General features: G+C 36.7%; 1 protein-coding gene across 7 annotated transcripts in view; it reads left to right on the top strand.

The window, feature by feature from the left end:
• Nucleotides 1–17495, top strand: part of LOC131065061 (uncharacterized) — a 254398-nt gene extending 236903 nt beyond the window's left edge. For 3 of the 7 annotated variants that reach the window (XM_057999457.2, XM_057999456.2, XM_057999454.2), the window contains 5 exons: nucleotides 15513–15606; nucleotides 16209–16266; nucleotides 16442–16507; nucleotides 16604–16676; nucleotides 16939–17495. In XM_057999457.2, the coding sequence (XP_057855440.2) occupies nucleotides 15513–15606; nucleotides 16209–16266; nucleotides 16442–16507; nucleotides 16604–16654 (269 nt within the window). In that variant the 3' untranslated portion in view covers nucleotides 16655–16676; nucleotides 16939–17495. The remainder of the gene's footprint in view (nucleotides 1–15512; nucleotides 15607–16208; nucleotides 16267–16441; nucleotides 16508–16603; nucleotides 16677–16938) is intronic. The other 4 variants (XM_057999460.2, XM_057999458.2, XM_057999455.2 and 1 more) reach the window with 3 other exon arrangements.
• The last annotated feature ends 1566 nt before the right edge of the window (nucleotides 17496–19061 follow it).

Below are 19061 nucleotides of genomic sequence, written 5' to 3'. Positions count from 1 at the left end.
GAACACATAAATCAGAAATCAGACCTTGCATGCAAATTGTGACAAAATGTCAAACATCCAAAATTGAAAAAAAAAGATCAGATTGAGTAGGGCTTCTTAAAGATTTATGTGTTGGAAAGTTTAGGTAAGTGTGGCAAATTCACAGGCATAAGGTTAAATATAGGTGGTTTGACTTCGCATTTTTAACTTGAGACCCAAGTGGCTGAATGCTAATGTTTTTATGTCCTTGTATTTTTCCGATATATAGACATTCTCATCTCCTTGTAGGTTTTGTTCCTACCAAATTGATTTGCACATGGATTGCCATTGAACTTTTGCAAGACTTTACTTATTAGGAATTATTATTAATTACTATAATTGCTTTTTGTGAAACAGAGGTATTATCCTCTAGTTGTAGTATAAAGTCACATAAATGTTGTTGTTGATGATTATTTAGCATGCTTAACCATTTTCTTGTTTATTTGCATGTTTGTCCTAAGATTTTTCTCTACCACAAATTTTTAGTACACTCAAAATAATGTGTCAGCTCACATCTCTTTTCCTTCATTATGGATAAACCTACATTTTAACTTCTTGAACGTTAAGAATCATCCATATATTTTGTCATAGTTGAAAGACTTGGAACAAGCAAAATCTCGCCAAGCCCAAAAAACATGACTCGGCAAAAATTTGATAGCTTAAGAAATTGCTTAAATTTAGAAACTCATTTTTTTGCAAAATTCAATGACAAGATGTACCCAATGAGTCCATAAATGAGCACAAAAGTGTTTCTTATTAAACTTGATTGATTTGAATGCAAATTGAGTACAAAATTGCACCCTAAAGTGGAATCTTGATATAATAACTAGTTGACAACTATTATGAATTTATGATGATTCCCTTTGAACATCATCATGATTCATCACAATTCATAAATTGCATATTACAACATTTTACATCTTCCTCTTCCCTAGTCTAGTGAAAAATTTGGGAAAGGTTCTAAATTTCTAATAATCACATTTGAATCTTTGATACTGATAGTATGATATTTCATTATTGATCAATAATATAATGATAGTGATAAAATTAGTTGTCTAAGTTCTCGATTTTGGTCTCCACTCCCAGAGCTCCTCATTGTAATCAAATTTCTTATATGACAAGAGATCCCAATAACTAGTGGGGGTTTGGGAGTGGAGACCCCAATGGGTTTTAGGGTCAGCGATGGGAAGTTGCACAAGGTGTTAAATATGAGAAAAACCCAACAATTGACACATTTGGACCTTTTGTATTGATGCAGCCTAGTTTTTACCACATACTGACCGACTTTTTGTGAAAAACTCGGTAGGCAAAAAAACTCACTGATTATTTGCCGAGTCTTGCATCTATGTATCTTGTTACTTGTTATCTCTCTTTTGGATGAGAAATAATGGCTTTTGCTCCATATAAACCTTGAAATCATTGTCCTTAATGTGAATTTTCTAATTTTGATTTGGTGGAGTTCTATTAGTAACCTGTTGTAATAACACTACCCAAAAATTTTGGCCAAATCTTGTAGTTTTTTCAATTTTCAATAAGTAGGCAATTTGTTAAATAGTTGGCACACAATCTTAATTTGACGTAATATCATAATAGTTATCACAAAATTAATTTTCTCAAAATCCCAACCACTGATAACAATTTTCTTTACTAAAACATTGAATATCATATAAACCAGATATCATGTAATAAATGTGTAGATTGCTGATATAAACTAATACATCAGAAATACCATAGAGCATTTAATTACACATAAAATATTAATATTTATTCACTAAATTTCTGACCTTAACTGCAGATCCCAAACTATCTAATCAGCAACTTTCTTTAGACTTCTTTTAGTTGTATGGCCTCCTCAAAAATTACCACGGCAGCATACAAAGGGTGCTGCACCTCCTTAATTTTATGCTGCAATTCCTTTGGTGAAGGCTGCAACAGGATTCAAACCTCTCCTTAGGCTGTGTTAGAATGTAACAGCTATAAAAGTCTTCCAAAATATGCATTGCCCCTCCTTAGGTACTTTGGGGGATGTATGACCTCTTGGCTGGCTAGGAAATGGCACGGCTGGATATAGCCCGGCAATATACGATATGAATTTTTATTTTCTTTCTCACATGCACGTACCACATTGCAATTTTTTATCTGCTTTCACTCACACCCACTAAAATTTCTGATGTCTCCCAATTGCACACACAACATTTAATAATTTGATTTTCTTGCAAATCTTCTGCAAATTTGTTACCTATAAATCTCTGTAATTTTTTTATAGATAAATCATTTTGCTCCAATCTCTTACTTGCAAATATTTAATCCAAATGTGAACTCCATTTCAATGCACTTTTGCAATTGACTAGGAAAGATCTTTCACTCCCAAAACCAATATTTGTGGTAGGGTTTTCGTCCTAAGGTTTTTGTCAAACAAACTTGTTCAACCTCACAACTAAGGTTTCAAGAAAATATCAAATATCTGGAATGCCCAAATGAGTCTTCTCAACCTCCTTTAATAATCCCCTATGAAACTTTCCGAAAAATATATTTTAAAACCACTTTTTGAATTATAATGCTTTTTGCTTCATAAAAGTGACTTTATTTCCAATTAAATAAACATAAATTTTCTTCTTTTTTCGACAACTTCACATAACTTGCTACTTGCTAGCCAATTTGCTAGGTGAATTACTTGCCAACAAGTTTTTGTAAAACTCAGCAATTTTTCCTTCTAAAACTCACAATTCAATGGAAAAAATCTGGTGTTTTTGGTTAATAACTCATCTATTTCTTAATGGCAATTAAAAAATTGCAATTTTTACTTCATTTTCACATGTGATGGGGAACATAGGGCACGCAGGGACACAGGGATTGGCAATGACAATTTCTATGGTTACAAAGGCCTTAACTTGGGCTTGGTTTCCCCTAGACCACATTGGGGGCATTGCCCCTAAACCCCCACAAGGGTCCTGGCCCCTCGATCCCGCTAGGGGCATTGCCCCCAAACCCCTATGAGGGGCACTACTCCTCAATCCATTGGGGTCTCCACTTTGAAATCCCTATTAGTTATTGGGATCTTTTGTTAGATAAGAAACTTGATTACAATGTGGGAGTGACAAGGAATTGCAATATAACTCTTGAATGGGCTAAACTAAATGTTATTATCATGGAACTTGCCAAAAAACGCTTTAGATGAGGCAACTTCTACATATGACATGGCTAGTGGAAGTGGCATTGTAACTCATTTAGAGGTTGAAGTCGGTTTTTGGCCTATGATATGTATTAAACACTAATTTTGATTTATATATGATAAAAATCATTAATATGCTCTACAAATTTAGTAATATGTGTGTTTTTGAATTTTTTAAAAAATTTATATATTTTGAAATGTTTGACAAAATTGCCAGTTTTTTCTGAGTTTTTAAATTTTTTGATTTTATTGAGTTATTACTGAGTCCAAATTTTTCAACTATGGTTGAAACCATTCACTAACATTTCCCATATATTTAGTGCTTTCAAGTATTCAAGTTTGGAAATAACAACTTATAATCTGATTTTACCAGAGTGACAACTTGAAATTGGAACAATGGCTACAAAATTGAAACCTTGCAAGAAAAGGAAATATGAGCATTGTAATGACTGAAAACACTTCCGTAAGGGCTACAAATTCTTTCCCAACAGTTAGCAACTGCTCCATGAGTCCATCCCTTGACTGAAAATACCTGTTAATCCACTAGTGTGGATGCAAATGAAATTATATGGTGGCTGATTTAAATGATTACAGCAAAACTAAGTCTGAAATTTTGACCTATAATTCTCCATGGTTCATTCCTTGTCACCACAAACCTCCAACATACTTTGTTGGTGATCTTTTGCATGAATGTCCAACAATGAAGTAGCTCCACCATGTTATGCTGCATTACTCTGATACAACAAAAAATTATTATTATTCTATCTGTCATTACAAACACCTTTTGGGATTTGCATTGCTTCTACAACATTCTAAGCGTTGATATAAGATATTCATTAAGTTTCTCCACAAGTTTTTCCTTGTATTTTTTAAAAATATCTTGGTTGACAAGTCATTAGCAGGCATTTAGACTATTTGGATGATGTCAATATCTTTGCTAAGGAAAGTTTGTATGCCAAGAAATAAAAAATTTGAATTTTCTAGGTCATTTGAAAAATATCTTGCCTAAGTGAATTCTTAGGTTAGTAGGCTTCTAGTGTAGTTTTGTAAAGAATTTCTTTGTTGTAGGTTCCTTGATTTAAAATTACTTGAAAGGATGTCTTTTATTTGTCTATTAAGATACCAAAGTCTTTGAATGTCTAAAAGAGGTTCTCTTTATACCCTTGTGTTGTTTAGCTCTGATTTCCCCAAATCCTTTGTTGTGAAATGTGATGCCTTTAGATATAAATGTGGATTTCACTATCTTCTTCCAACACATGTTTAAGATTCATGAGATCCCTTATGTAACAATTTGTGCTAGTGAATGTATATTTTAGAGTTTTTCTTTTTTTTTCTATAACTGTTTAGTTTAGCAAGGGTCACCCTTAACACCGATAATTTCCTACCATCCCAAATTGTTGGGGAGACAAAGGTAGTAAATATATTTCTATAAAGTTATCAAGGATGAATACCTCGGGCAAACAAATTGGTTTAAACAGTTGAATTCGGCAGATTACTAATTAGGAATCGGCCGAAATGCTGATCCCTTACAAGGCAATGTATGGGTATGAAACTCCATTATCTAAGGATTGGATTGTAATGTCCCCTCTTCTTTAGTTGACATTCAGTTGCCAGATTCACATGTCATCCATCTCCACAGGTGAGGTTCGATGTTTGGAGATGAATTTGCTAGCCAAAGGGGACCTAGACTTAGTCATTTTATGACTTTGGTGGGAATAATAAAGTAACTTTATAATATAAAGTTACATAAGTTACTTTTTCTTAATAAAGTAACTTATAAGTTACTATTTAAACTTAATAAATGACTTTATTAAAAAGTCCTTTGCACACCTCCCTAGGCGAACTTCAATAACTTAAAAGTGGTTCTTGATTCATGTGGAGACCCCCCCCTCAAGTGGGCACCAAGTTTGAGGAGAAAGATTCCCATGGAATCTTTATTTGATTCTTTTGGTGATACATTTAGGGTGAAAGGAGATAAAGAAAGGAATCGTGGGTTTTGGAGATTCATTCTCTATTTTCATTTTTATGATTTATTGTCTGATTTGCACGACTTGCAGTAGAGGTTCTGATATTGGAGCAATTGAGGACGAAAACCCTCCAAATTGCTGAAGTGAGGACGATTTCCCACTTACCCAGCTTCACCATGGCAGCATCAATTGTTAGAAATTGACCATAGAGGGTTGTAGACAGCAGGAGATCCATTTCTCAGGGTATTGGCAGGTCCGATCCATCGAATCTGGGTTCTTACAGTTAGCTGCCAACAGTCACAGGGATAATTAATGCAGGCCCTATTGTTTCCAGCTTAGCCATACCATTCCCCATACTTGGGTGAGCCAATAAAATAAATATGGGGGTTTGGCATTGAAGTGTGTGCTCAGAATTCATTGTCAGGGATTAATAAAGGCAGATATGTGGTTAACTTGGATATTTTCTAGTGTATGTGAACTGCACCAGCATTTATGTGAGGAAAATTGATCAATTTGTGAGAATTTGCCTGACAGCCATTGGAATTTCTATCTAGGTCTTCATATTTCTGCTCAATTTGTTTTTGATAATTCATTTTAGGGTCAAATAAGTGGTATGGAGCTAGTATTCCAGTTATCAAGCTTTCCACCAACATTCTTTTAATTTCAATCAAATAAAGGAGGCTTTCTAGGCAGACTTGGGACCCTTGGTAGGCCAATTCTGGCTTTGAATGTTATTAATAATGATTTCTTTTGATTTGTTAATTGCTGCTAATAAAACCTAGATGCTGATTGTTTATTTCAATCAATTACTATATTTGCTTGCATTAGTTTTCTCACATCTTAGTATAAATCTCAAGCAAAAACCATATTAAACACCACAAACTGCAAACAACTCATCCAAACTTAAACTACAATCACTGGCAAAGAAATTAGACTCAGAAAAAAAAAAAAGATTGTGGGGAAAATTTGGTCGGCATCTTTCAGCGGTATCAGAGCAATGATCCTGCCAGCCTGGGGGTCATCAGAGTAATTCTATGCAGCGGTGCAGATTTGGTACCTACAGATATTACACACGCAGGAGACCTAGATTGAATTTAAATTTTGTCACAGAACCACCCTTTGAGACTAATATGGGTGATATACCTGAAGGACAAAGGAGCCCACCCAGACAGGAGAGACAGATTCCACTCAATCCTGATGAGATTATGAGGAGCTTGGTTGAAGCACAGCCAAGAATTGTTGAAGCAATCAACAGGTTACAGGACACACTTGACATAATGGATTTGGGAAATAATAGGGGAAGGCCTATGCTCCCACAGTTCACTCCTAGGGATGCACCACCGTTGGCTGAGCCTCAGAATGGAATCACCTTCCAAGACATAGTTATGGCTGCCAGCGATGAGTGGGCACGTCTACCAGCACATGTTAGAGATGCATTCCCGTTACATCAATATTGTATGCAGCGCCGTGATTCCATGAGGGGATAGAATGACAAGGGACCCAGACAGCAGTGGAATAATGATCTAAAGAAGGCTACAGATAAGCTGATTTTATCCACTTTTGATGGCAGCGGTTCCACTAGTGCACGAGCGTGGGTTCACAAGCTAGATATATACCTCTCCTTGAAACCAATGGCTGAAAATGAGGCCATTCAGATTGTTGTCCTACATTTGGAGGGTGTCGCATATGACTGGTGGCACTATGGATTGGTCACGCGGAATCACGCTCTCATTAATTCATGCGCAGAGTTCATAGAGAGGCTGATTTCTAGATTTGACAAGAAAGATGCGGAACTTTATTACAGGGATTTAGCTCTCCTGAAACAGTCGGGTCATGTGGATACATATATTAATGAATTTCAGCGTATAGCAGTGATGGTACCGGAGATGCCTGTTAGGAGGGTAGTTATTCTCTTCATAGAGGGACTTCATGAGAGATACTGCGGTTTGGTTAAGGCCTTGAAGCCTAAGTCTCTGCAGGAGGCTATTCGGCTCACATTAGATTTGGAAACTACTCCACCATCCTCTACTTTTCAGCAAAACAAAAAATTTCCCAGGAACTCCAAACCCTGGAAGAAGCCTTTCAATCCACAGAAGGGTAACACATCTTCTCCTAGGATTGATCAGGAGTCTAGAAATGAATTGGGAGGAAGGAACTATGTTTTACTTGTAAAGAACCTTGGGAACTGGGACACAGGTGGTTTGGCAAAGGCAAAGCTCGTCTCATTGAAGTGAGCTCAAATGTGGAGGATGAGCACATACAGGACATTGATGATGAGGGAGAGCATATTGAGTCTCCCCAGATTGAGCTTGACTCTACTAATGCACAGGCTACGACCAATGTCACCATGGCCACTCTTTCCAGTTATCCTAAGTTCCACTCTTTCAGATTGAAGGGAACTATTCAGGTGCAGCGTGTAGTGTGTTTAGTAGATATTGGAGCGACCCATAACTTAATTGATCAACATTTGGTAGAGAGACGTGGGTTACAGACAGAGGAATTTTCAAGATTTGGTGTGAAGGTTGCAGATGGTGCAGTGTTGGGATGTACCAGGAGGATTCCTCATCTCAGTATCCAGATGGGGGACTACACTTTGACAGATGACTTTTATGTTTTACCCTTGGAGGACTATGATGCAGTTATAGGTATGGAGTGGTTACGGGGAATTGGCAGATATGTCATTGATCACCACAGAATGCAGTTGGAGTTCTTAGTTGATGATAAGAAGAGAATACTGAGGGCATTATCGGATGGAGGCCCCAAGGAGGTTTCCTCTCGTAGGATGGAGACTATTATCAGGCACAGAGATATCCTTTGGGCTACACAATGCTTTATTTCATCTAAAGCACCTTCATCTCAGGATGGCAAATCATATCACATTGATATACAACAGATTTTAGATAAGCATGGGGTGGTGTTTGGTGATATACCACCTAGAGTACCTCCTGAAAGAGGCTTTGAGCATGTGATAGAATTAGAGGATGGAGCAAAACCAGTCATGACCACTCCTTACCGCCATCCTAAGGCCTACAAAGATGAGATTGAGAAGACCATCAGGGAACTTCTAGACATGGGATTCATTAGACCGAGCTCTAGTCCCTTTGCTTCTTCAGCTGTGTTGGTGAAGAAGAAGGATGGGACCCTACGCATGTGTATTGACTACCGTGCACTTAATAAGAAAACCATTAAGAATTGGTACCCCATTCCACGGATAGATGAGTTGTTGGATGAGCTTCATGGCTCAGTTTATTTTTCGAAGATTGATCTTCAATCAGGGTATCACCAGATTAAGGTGCGGGAGTCTGATATTCACAAAACAACCTTCAGATGCCATTATGGTCATTATGAGTTCTTAGTGATGCCTTTCGGTCTCACTAACGCCCCTGCTACATTTCAGTCATGTATGAACCACATATTTAATAAGCATTTGCATAAGTTTGTACTGGTATTCTTTGATGATATATTGTTTTACAGCAAATCATGGGAGGAACATCTGAGGCACTTAGATGAGGTGTTGAGCATTATGAAATTTCAGTCCTTGTATGCTAAGATGTCCAAATGTGAATTTGGGCTCACTAAATTTTATACTTGGGTCATGTGATAGGAGTTGATGGAGTCAAAGTCCATCAGGAAAAGATCCAAGCTATTATTGATTGGCCACCTCCCAGGAATATTTTAAAGTTGCGTGGTTTCCTTGGTTTATGTGCTTATTACAGGAGGTTTGTAAGGGGTTATTCTCAGCTTGCAGCACCTTTGACAAATCTCACCCGAAAAGGAGCTTTCAAATGGACTCAAGAAACACAGGAGGTATTTGATAGGCTTAAGCAGGTGATGAGCACTTGTCCTGTGTTGGCACTTCCTGATTTCACCCAACCTTTTGTGCTTGAATGTGATGCTTCAGGAGAAGGTGTGGGTGCAGTATTTATGTAGAATCATCATCCTATTGTGTATGAGAGTAGGAAACTGAAAGACAATGAGAAATTATACTCTACCTATGATAAGGAAATGTTGGCTATTATGCATGCTCACAAAATTCAGACAGTACTTAGTGGGGAGGAAATTCATTGTTACAACTGATCATAACAGCCTTAAGTACTTTCTAGATCAAAAAGATCTTAATGAGAGGCAACAAAAATGGGTCAGTAAGATCCAAGCATATGATTTTGATATTGAATATGTCAAGGGGGAAAATAATGTAGCTGTTGATGCATTATCTAGGAAACCATCCATTGCTGCCCTTTGTTCATTGAGTGAGATTTCGGCGGATTGGAAATCTCAACTTTTAGTAGAGTATTCTAAAAATCAGCATGCATGTGAAATTATGGATGGGATCATTCAGGATGACAGGTACACAGTTGTGGGTGATGTGATTTACTACAAGGGAAGAATTTATTTAGTTCTGGAATCTAAACTGAAAAATCAGATTTTACATGCTTTTCATGACACTCTTGTAGCAAGACATCAGGGGTATGGAAAGACTTACAGGCAAATTAGAGAGAGGTTCTCTTGGAAAGGCTTCAAAGATGATGTTTTACAGCATGTAAGGGAATGTATTACTTGCCAACACAATAAAACTGAAAATACACACCCTGTTGGTCTGCTGCAACCATTACCCATTCCGGAGCAAAAATGGACTGGAATTTCAATGGATTTCATCACGGGTCTTCCCAAGGTGCAAGGGAAAGATTGTATATATGTAGTAATGGACAAGTTGACAAAATATGTTCATTTCTTTCCCATAGCAGCAGCTTATACAGCTTCACAGGTTGCTGATCTGTTTTTCAGAGATGTATTTAGGCTCCATGGTCTTCCAAAGACCATTGTCAATGACCGTGACAACCGGTTCATGAGTTCATTTTGGCAGGAGTTGTTTAAACTTACTGGCACCAAGTTGACACCTAGCACCAGCTATCACCCTCAAACTGATGGACAGATTGAGATTGTGAACAAGCGGCTTGAGGGGTATTTACACAACTATGTGTCAGAACAGCAGCGTTCATGGGTTCGTTGGTTATATTTGGGGGAGTTTTGCTACAACACAACACATCATATGTCTATTGATATGACTCCTTTTCATGCACTATATGATTACTATGCCATGACATTCATGGATTTGGCACTTGGAGATAGTAGAGCACCATTGGCACAGGATTGGCTTCAGGGGAACCAAGACATACTTAAGGCACTTAAGGAGAACATCCAGCAAGCTCAAAATCAGCAGAAGTTATATGCTGATCGCCATAGGATTGAGAGATCATTTGAGGTTGGCGATATGGTGTTCTTGCACCTCCAACCTTACTGGCAGAGTTCTATGAAGATGAGTGGGGCAGAGAAGCTCAAACCCCGATTCTATGGTCCGTTCCGTGTTTTGAGGAGAGTTGGGGAAGTGGCTTATGAGATTGAGCTTCCACCAAAGAGTAGGATTCATAATGTCTTTCATGTATCTTGCCTCAAGAAGGCAATTGAAAAGGGCACAGTGACTTCTTCAATGTTACCTCCCTTAGATGAGGAAGGGAAGTTGGTTATGGTTCCAGTCGAGATCCTGGACCGACGTGAGAGGACATTGAGGAACAGGGTGATCAGGGAGTATTTGGTTCGTTGGAAGGATTTGCCCATAGAGGATGCCACTTGGGAAGGAGAAGCTATTCTACACCATCCTGCTCTTCAGTTGCTTGAGGACAAGCAATCCCGAGAAGGGAGGACTGTAATGTCCCCTCTTCTTTAGTTGCCATTCAGTTGCCAAATTCACCTGTCATCCATCTCCACAGGTGAAGTTCGATGTTTGGAGATGAATTTGCTAGCCAAAGGGGACCTAGACTTAGTCATTTTATGACTTTGGTGGGAATAATAAAGTAACTTTATAATATAAAGTTACATAAGTTAACTTTTTCTTAATAAAGTAACTTATAAGTTACTATTTAAACTTAATAAATGACTATTAAAAAGTCCTTTGCACACCTCCCTAGGCAAACTTCAATAACTTAAAAGTGGTTCTTGATTCATGTGGAGATCCCCCCCCTCAAGTGGGCACCAAGTTTGAGGAGAAAGATTCCCATGGAATCTTTATTTGATGCTTTGGGTGATACGTTTAGGGTGAAAGGAGATAAAGAAAGGAATCGTGGGTTTTGGAGATTCATTCTCTATTTTCATTTTTATGATTTATTGTCTGATTTGCACGACTTGCAGCAGAGGTTCTGATATTGGAGCAATTGAGGACGAAAACCCTCCAAATTGCTGAAGTGAGGACAATTTCCCACTTACCCAGCTTCACCACGGCAGCATCAATTGTTAGAAATTGACCACAGAGGGTTGTAGACAGCAGGAGATCCATTTCTCAAGGTATTGGCAGGTCCGATCCATCAAATCTGGGTTGTTACAGTTAGCTGCGAACAGTCGCAGGGATAATTAATGCTGGCCATACTGTTTCCAGCTTAGCCGTACCATTCCTCATGCTTGGGTGAGCCAATAAAATAAATATGGGGGTTTGGCATTGAAGTGTGTGCTCAGAATTCATTGTCAGGGATTAATAAAGGCAGATATGTGGCTAACTTGTAGATTTCCCAGTGTATGTGAGCTGCACCAGCATTTATGTGAGGAAAATTGATCAATTTGTGCGGATTTGCCTGGCAACCATTGGAATTTCTATCTGGGTCTTCATATTTCTGCTCAATTTGTTTTTGATAATTCATTTTAGGGTCAAATAAGTGGTGTGGAGCTACTATTCCAGTTATCAAGCTTTCCACCAACATTCTTTTGATTTCAATCAAATAAAGGAGGCTTTCTAGGCAGGCTTGGGACCCCTGGTAGGCCAATTCTGCCTTTGAATGTTATTAATAATGGTTTCTTTTGATTTGTTAATTGCTGCTAATAAAACCTAGATGCTGATTGTTTATTTCAATCAATTACTATATTTGCTTGCATTAGTTTTATCACATCTTAGTATAAATCTCAAGCAAAAACCATATTAAACACCACAAACTGCAAACAACTCATCCAAACTTAAACTACAATCGCTGGCCAAAGAAATTAGATTCAGAAAAAAAAAAGTCAGATTGTGGGGAAAATTTGGTCGGCATCTTTCATGGATAGTCTAGAATTTTAAGGTCTTTGTATTAGCCGAGCCTTACAAGAGATCTAGAGTATGCTATCCATGCTAAAGGGATTTTTGTGAGTGTAAACATGTTGAAGCAACATACATTTAACACAAAATTTAGTGCCCTTTTGAGGTAGGAGATATGGCATTTGTTTGGCAATAGCCATAAAAGTAGGTAACATTGTAGCAAAAGAGTAGGAAGAAACCATGACCTGGGCATTAAGGGCTCTACAAGGTGAGGACAAGGTTTAGAGAAGTTGTGTACATCATGTGTAAACCAAAGGAAGGTGGCATTGTGTGTTCCATGCCTAACTCACAAAAACGGGCACATGAGTAATCACTCAAATAGAGTTAATTAAGATAGATGATGAAATGAAATTGTATAGGAAACTAAACACATCATTGTGGAGAGGAAGATTCTTAGGATTTGAGAAGTCAGTGTTGAAGGTTAAGTGGAAGGATTAACTAAGAAAGGATGAAAGAATGGTATCTGAAGGTGTTTAACAATTACCTTGTCTTGGAACACATCTAAAAAATAAGGATCTGTAAGATCTGTAGGGTTTTTATAATTTGACTTAAATCAATTTCAGACTGTGGATTCAATTAAACCCTTGCATCTCAAGCAATAACTCGAACACAAAAACACTCTTATGTAGCCCAAAAAATTAATAAATAATCCAAATTAAAAATGGTATAGCCTAATACTAAATAACTAATTTAATTTCTACAATAAACAGAGTTATAGAGATAGAAACAAATCTTACCGGTTTGTTGTAATAAGAGGTTTGATTATATTTGAGATTTATATCTTACAAAACCTAATCTCCCCCTCAATCACAAAAACACTCTTATGTAGCCCAAAAAATTAATAAATAATCCAAATTAAAAATGGTATAGCCTAATACTAAATAACTAATCTAATTTCTACAATAAACAGAGTTATAGAGATAGAAACAAATCTTACCGGTTTGTTGTAATAAGAGGTTTGATTACATTTGAGATTTATATCTTACAAAACCTAATCTCCCCCTCAATCACTACAGTCATAAGGCATGAAACCTTTTGTGTGGTGAACTATTTCCTAGAGAAACACCACTTGTACAACTGGTTATTAATAGAGGTTCTGTCTTGAGCAAGTGCTAAGAATGTTTGTTGTAGACCTTCCTTTTTGTTGATTGCTGTAGGGTTTTAGGGCTGGCGATTGCACCCTCAAGAGATCTAGTTTATTCTTTTATAGGTTAAGAAAAGTGTTTGATCAATCATGCCTTGCAGCAATGGGCAATAGATCTAGATGTGTTATGTTCTTTGAGGCATGTAACCTTCAATTGTTACACTGGTAGTCATTGTTGACACACCTAGTGATGTATCACCTCTAATTTCCTTTGGATCTTGCTTGTTAAATTCTGAGTTGTTCTCTTGGCTTTCTCACTTGCCTCCACTGGTTCTATTGCTTGCCTAGGGCTGGTAGAAATGCTTATACGCCTTGGAATCTAATAGAAGTATGCTCGCCTAATGTAAGGTGATGTTCAATTTGATTTTGGATGCTTGCAAGGGATTTGCAATTGATTTGCTTCAACTCCCTACTTGATTGTGCCCTGATTTGGATTTGATGCTGCTTTATTAGATTTGTTAGGTTCTTGTAAGGAAACTTTGACATGAATGATGGGGTGAAATCTATTGTAAGTTTTCTTTAACTACTTCCAATTGATTGCAAATATGTTCGCCTATCCTATGAATGATTAGAATCTATGGTCAACAATCACTGATGACAATTGTTGGAATATGCAGTTAGAAATCACTATAAAAAATCTGGTTTACTGAGGTTGGGATTTCCTCCTGACCTCAAGGTGCTTTGAACCAAGGGTTTAGTCCTTGTTTGGAGTGGTAAAAATCATGCAACAGAAAAATTACTCCAAATGGTGTCTAGGACATAATTTATAGTTGTAAAATGGGACCTTAGATCTTGAATTGGGCACCAAAACTCAAGATTTGAAATTTAGTTTATTTTATTCTATGTTTATATTTTATATTAATACATATGTTAATGTGGTGTTTAAAAGCACCTTTAGGAGATGACCTATTTAGGAAGGGACATGACAATCCTCCCTTCCCCAAATTGCTTGCCCTCAAACAATTTTAGAATTGGGTGCTCAAATATCTCCACTCCTCATGTAGTGTCCTTGAGTGGGAGATTTTTCCACTTCACCAAATACTCTGAAATGATCTTGTTTAATAGCCTCTTCTCTTTCATATCAATGATAGCCTCAGGTTCCAAAATCAATTTTCCTTAATCATCAAATGGTGGCAGCTCTAATGAAGGTGTGACTTGCTATCCAAGGGCCTTCTTTAAACATGACACATGAAAAACTTTGTGAATCTTGTTGTTTTCTAGAAGTTCCAGCTCATATGCAACCTCACCTACCTCCTCATGATCTTATGAAGTCCATAAAAGTATGGCTTATGCTTCTTTGCACCGCTTCCCTTGCCTCAGAATCGGAGCCAGGTACGGTTCTAGTCCCAGTACGATCTGGGTTTGCCCTCGGGTTCGTCCTGGGTGCATCCCAGACAACCAATTTCCCTGTGGGTGCCCTTCTGTTAAAGTTTCTAATCGCCGGAAATCTTTCTGCCCTTTCGTTTCTTTTTTTATCACAAAAAATATTTGTGCCCTTTCATTTTTGTTTCCGATCTTTGTGCATTTTCGCCTATAGTAAAATGTCATTGCACTTTATTCCGATTTTTGTTTTAAATTCAGGATATTTCCAATTCTGTTTGCAATGACATTTTTCTTTGTCTTTGTTTAGGTATACAGGTATATGTAGACTATAGTAAAATAGGTTTTTATTTATTGATTGATTTAGAAAAATTTAAATTCATATATATAATATTATATAATAATATATAATTATAATAAATAGTAATATTATTATCTATATTATTATATATGTGTGTACGGACGTACCCGTACCCATACCAGAATCGGTAACTTAGCATGTTCTATATATATCTTTAAAGAAATAGAAATTTTCCTTTTTTTTCTTTTTGGATGGGTTTATCTTCTTGTCAAAAAGAAATTTCTACAATTGTGATTATACCTGGATATTTCAGATTATGATTAATGATGTTCGATTTTTATTTTATTTTTGACGATTGTACCCGGATATTTCAGATTATGATTAGTGATGTTCGATTTTAATTTTATTTTTGAAAAAAGAAAGACAATAGTCTAAATGCTTATAGACCATTCTATTGGATGGTTGCGTAGGAGATGACAATGACGAAGATGACTATGAAGGAGGCATATATGCAGATGATCAGAAATGGTTGCGACAGCAAGATGTTGCTGGTCGTATTGTTGGGTAATCTCTGTTAAAATCCTTGTGTATGTTTTGTGTGTTAGGTTAATTGCTGTCTTTCAAGGGAAGATATTTTTTCTGAAGACCACAGTGTATACGCAAATAGTTAGAAGTGGCTCTAGTATATAAAGGGCAGACCTGTGCGGTATATTTTGTTTCAAGGTTAAATGTTTCATTTTTACTGGGTAGACAAAATTGTAAATTACAAATAGTTACAGAAATGGATTACAGAAATACTAAATGGGCTGAAATTAACTTGAAGAAACTAGATTCCTCATTGAAATGAATAAAGAGACGCACCTTCAGTAGAACCTTACAATATGATGTCCATCCGTGTCTTGTGTTGATATGATTTGCTTCCATTTGTGTTTCAATTCAAAAACAAATGTAAATCAAGTCCCATTTTTTGAGGATAGTGATATTTTTTATTTTTCGTTGATGCTAGATGATAATGATTAGATTGGTCTCTTTAGTTTGCAGTTTTCAGTTGTTTGTTCTTCTCTACTTTCGTCTTAAGTGGCTCTTCTATTTCTATCACAAGTGGTTTTAAGATTTTGATTTAAATTGTTTTCCAAGAAAGATTTTGAATACTGGTTAATTCGCAGGTTTTTACCATATATTGGCTGGGCAACGATTCTCATGAGTGAAAAGCCCATCATCAAGGTTCAGTTTTCCTCCTCGATAATATTCCTCAAGCATACCAAATTTTATGTTTCGTTTTTCTGGAGCTTGTTACAGTATAGTGCGTGTCTCCAGTTGTATATAAAAACAAATTAAACACAACCCAAAATCAACTGTATCTATGAGGACTTTTCACATTATTGTTTTATGTGTGTAGAGTGCACCTTCTGTGTTCAAGATGCATGCTTTTGTGCTTTACCATTTTCCTGGTGTATTAGATCTTGTAAGCAATAACGATGAATGGCATACCACAAGGTAATAAGTTGAAACCCTTGTTACGCATTTGCCCTGCTAACATTTAAGTTTATTTGTTTCACAGTATATGCTTATTGGAGCACTAGGGTTGCTGGTAATCACATCCAAAGAATAGAGATTGATTCAGGTTTAAATCTGTAAGCAATACCACGGCATTCTTTTTTTCTTCATACTATTATAGATGATAGTGATGGGATAAAAACCTGTGATAAGTTTGCATGAGTTTAAGCAATTTAGTTTGTCTACATAATTGTTTGCCAAAATCTTAACCTCTTATCCTTTGCCACAAATGTTTTGTTTGGAAATGAAGATATTTAATGTGTTAAATGAAGTAAAATGTTCAAAGAAATATCGATTTAGGCAGTATTGATTTACATGGCTCTATATGTGAGCAAACAGGATGGAGAGTCTATGACGAGGGCTTCCTGCAGATCTTGGATCTTCAAGTAGACTAATTAATTCTATGTTACCCGGGGACGCGTCCCCGGTATTTTTTTCAGCCATCCCCGTCCCGGGGACGTCCCGGGGATAGGGGACTCCTAGGGGACGTCCTCATAAATTCTGCATATAGACAATGAATTTTGACAATGAATTCTATAAGCAATTTGACTTTGACTCTCAATTTAACACAAATTTGCCATAAGAACTCTACTAGTTCTTATATGTTAAGGTTCTATAATGGATATGTGCATGTTTTATCCATGTTTTCATATGAATATTTTAAATTTCCCTATTTATTTTAATTTTCCCTACTTTTATATAGCCATCCCCTAGCCGTCCCGAAAATTGGCAAAAAAAATCACCGTCCCGGAAACGCGTACCCCCGTCCCCTGCCGTCCCTGTCCCGGAAACTTGGGGTAACATAGCTAATTATGGCCGGTGGTTTTAGACTCTTAGATATCTTTCGTAAGCATTTGAACAGCAATTGATTTTGTTATAACAAATTGTTTTGGTAATTATGTTTTGTGGTGAGAAGTGGTCATGGGCCAACCCACCTATATTTTTGGTCGATCTGTTTGTAAGCTGTTGATCAGAAAAATTGTAAAAGACCTTGCAAAAGAGATAGGAAGGGTTTGTATGTATAATATATTCAGCTCATGTCCTGAGAAGTTTTCAGTGATTTTCCAGTGATCTCATGGATTGAGTTGGGGGGCTCTCAGAAATGACAGTGATGTCCTTTTTTGGTTTCTTTTTATGATGTTGCGAATGGTTTTTATTTTATATGCTTAGTAACATAATCCTTTGAATGAATGAATGAAAGATTTTAATGACATTCATGAGACTAAACAGTCTATGGGACTGAGGCAACCATCTTTAATTTCTCTTTAAACTCTTTTCCATGTCGGATCTCCTGCTATTAATCTTAACTAGTAGGCTGGCTGTCTGATATATCATATCTTCTTCAAATAGCCGATGCATGTTGTCAACCTTCAAAGTATTTTCGTACTGATTACGAATATTTCATAAGCTGTGCATTTCATGATGAAATGCCATTCCGTTTCCACTGCTCCCTTATTGCAGAAAATGCAAACTCTTTCTTCCCAAGTTTCCTTGGGTATCTTCCACCTACTAGTTCCACATCTAAGATGATGTGATCCTGTCCTCAATTGTGCAACCAGCAGCCTCGCTTTCCCTTTAATAGCTTCCCTTAGATATTTTTTTTCACCATGATCCTTTGTTGAGTTAAACTCTTTGATATAGTATGTTTTTTTCCGCCCAATCTGATTTGTCCACATGGCAGTACTAAATTTATCAATCACATAACTTTTTATTCCATCATTGGTGTTAGGACATTCTTGCAAATTGATGCCCCACATGTTCATCCATGTTTTTTTCCTAGGACTTAGCACCCCTTCCGCAACCATTTTGGGCCAACAATGGTTATCCATGTTTTCAACCTTCTTCAATAACTTATTAGCTGAGTTATCGTCGATGCCTCCAATGGGATCTTTTCTGCTTCACCCAAAAGGATTTCATGTGGGACTGTGGATTTAACTTTGAAATTGCTAGTTATTAGATGTTTCTGGATTCTTTCTAGTTGCCTCCAACTGCAGTTTGATATGCTGCTTCCCCACACTTTAGATTTAAAATTGTGAACAAAATAATTTGTTTTATATGATCAATAAAATAATCTTTAAGATTGAAATTGTGTGGTGTAGTTTTAATAGATGAGATGTGAACAAAGTAATATTTAGTGCAAATAAAAGGTAGCTTGTGTTTTAAGATTAATTTTCTTTCTTATACACTTTGATTTTGGTTTCAAAGAAATTGATTCGAGCATTCGTAATTATTTTTCTTTAAATTTTCCGCAGTTACAAGTTCTTATCATTTGCATATAGTTCTTGTCTAGCTTATCCCAATTCTTTCATCTAGTCTACAAACCTTGTAATTGATTATAGTTCCTTAATTCACAATTCTTGTAGTTTTGAGGTGTGTTTCCTTCACTTGTTGAGATAGCTACATTTCATCCCCTCAAACTACTATCTATAGCCTTTATGCAAATAGCCGCTACACTATTCACA

This window comes from Cryptomeria japonica, chromosome 11 (assembly GCF_030272615.1).
Source record: "Cryptomeria japonica chromosome 11, Sugi_1.0, whole genome shotgun sequence".
Classification (NCBI taxonomy): domain Eukaryota; kingdom Viridiplantae; phylum Streptophyta; class Pinopsida; order Cupressales; family Cupressaceae; genus Cryptomeria; species Cryptomeria japonica.
Note: the sequence above shows the minus strand (reverse complement) of the source record. Positions and strands in the feature narration are given on the sequence as shown.